Source organism: Saprolegnia diclina, assembly GCF_000281045.1.
Source record: "Saprolegnia diclina VS20 unplaced genomic scaffold supercont1.99, whole genome shotgun sequence".
Lineage (NCBI taxonomy): Eukaryota > Oomycota > Saprolegniomycetes > Saprolegniales > Saprolegniaceae > Saprolegnia > Saprolegnia diclina.
This window is the reverse complement of record NW_008246166.1, coordinates 56,648-57,973: the sequence shown is the minus strand read 5'-3', so window position 1 is coordinate 57,973 and position 1,326 is coordinate 56,648. Positions and strand designations below refer to the sequence as shown.

Genomic DNA, 1,326 nt, shown 5'->3' with positions numbered 1-1,326 from the left:
GGGTGCTTCAAAGTCCGAGCGATGGCCGAGCATAGCGAAGCCGCGCCGGGTCACCGAGTACAACGTCGATGACTCGAGCAGCACGACGCAGCGCAAGGCCCGCAACGTCCTCGACTCGAACTCGGACGTCGACAAGCCTGCGACCGAAGTCGACTCGGAAGAAGAAAAGCCAGCGTCCCGGCTTTGGCCAGTCTTGCGGGGGCCCATTCAACGGCACTGGGCCATACCCAAGAAGAAGAAGGAAAAGATGGCCATGCGCTTCAAGCCCGATGATGACGAGGCTCTTGCTGCAGCGTCAGCCGAGGCTCTTGTTGCAGCGTCAGCCGAGTCCGACGCTGCAATGTCCCGCGACCGCTACGAGTGGTTTTGCATCTACATGGACTACTTGGAGAAGTGCATTGTGCGTCGCATTCTCTCTACAACCTCTTACTTGCTCCTATCGTAGATGAAACCGACGTTCCAAGCCAACAACCGCGACGAGGTCTTTCTCGAGGCCGAGAAGCAGGTATGCCACGAGAATACGAGCGGCAGCTCACATATCTCCCTGTCCTAGGTGGAGCGGGCGCTGCGCCAGCGGCGAGACAGCGTCCGGGGCTTCCACGCGTGGTCGGACAAGCTCGTCGACGCGCTGGAGCACTGCCCAAGAATGCGCTACGTTGCTGAGAAGAGCTCCTCCAGCTGCGAAGCTTGCAACCACGCGCAGTGCATCGCGTCGATGGCGGTTCGCTTCTCGGGCTTCCGCGTAGGCGTCTCCGAGTACTACAAGCAGGGCTGGTCCACCCAGTACGTGTTTTCCTGATGGCTCGTTCTTATTCTCGTGTACTGTGTAGCCTCCTAGTGTGGCGGAAGGAGCCACAGATGCACATAGTTGTCTTCTTGCTTTGCGAAGTATGCTTCGAGGTAGGACGAAGCGACCTCGTGCTCACATCTCAACGACGTGTATCTAGCGGGTTATTCTCTACTGGTTCCTCCATCAATCCAAGTTTCAGTGGTGCGAGACCGTCTTGGACATGATCTTCACGTACGTGCATGGCCTACGACAACGAGCTCACGTGTTCGAACGTAGTGCCGACGAGAACAAGCCGTCGGAAGACGCTCGCAAAGAGCTGCATGCCGTAAGTCTCCCAAGCGAGGTGGTCTTCACTGGCGATGCTAGGACATGTTTCGGAAGCTAATGGAGATCGAGCGCCTTGCCGACGAGTTTGTCAAGCGCGACCAGCAGAGTAAAAGCCAGACGATCCGCAACGTGCAGGAGAGCGCATCCCAAGCGAGCGACTGGAGCATCGAGTCGCGCCCAGGTCACAGTAGCCCCTCTGCCGCGCCCAG

General features: G+C 58.4%; 1 protein-coding gene across 1 annotated transcript in view; it reads left to right on the top strand.

Annotated features, from left to right (window-relative positions):
* The window catches only part of SDRG_15706 (hypothetical protein), a gene marked incomplete at its 5' end in the record, with an annotated part of 4,040 nt that overhangs the window by 385 nt on the left and 2,329 nt on the right, over positions 1-1,326 (top strand). Inside the window, 7 exons of the mRNA XM_008621885.1 lie at positions 36-400; positions 446-505; positions 554-783; positions 831-900; positions 948-1,021; positions 1,067-1,115; positions 1,157-1,298. Coding sequence (XP_008620107.1) covers positions 36-400; positions 446-505; positions 554-783; positions 831-900; positions 948-1,021; positions 1,067-1,115; positions 1,157-1,298 — 990 coding nt within the window. The remainder of the gene's footprint in view (positions 1-35; positions 401-445; positions 506-553; positions 784-830; positions 901-947; positions 1,022-1,066; positions 1,116-1,156; positions 1,299-1,326) is intronic.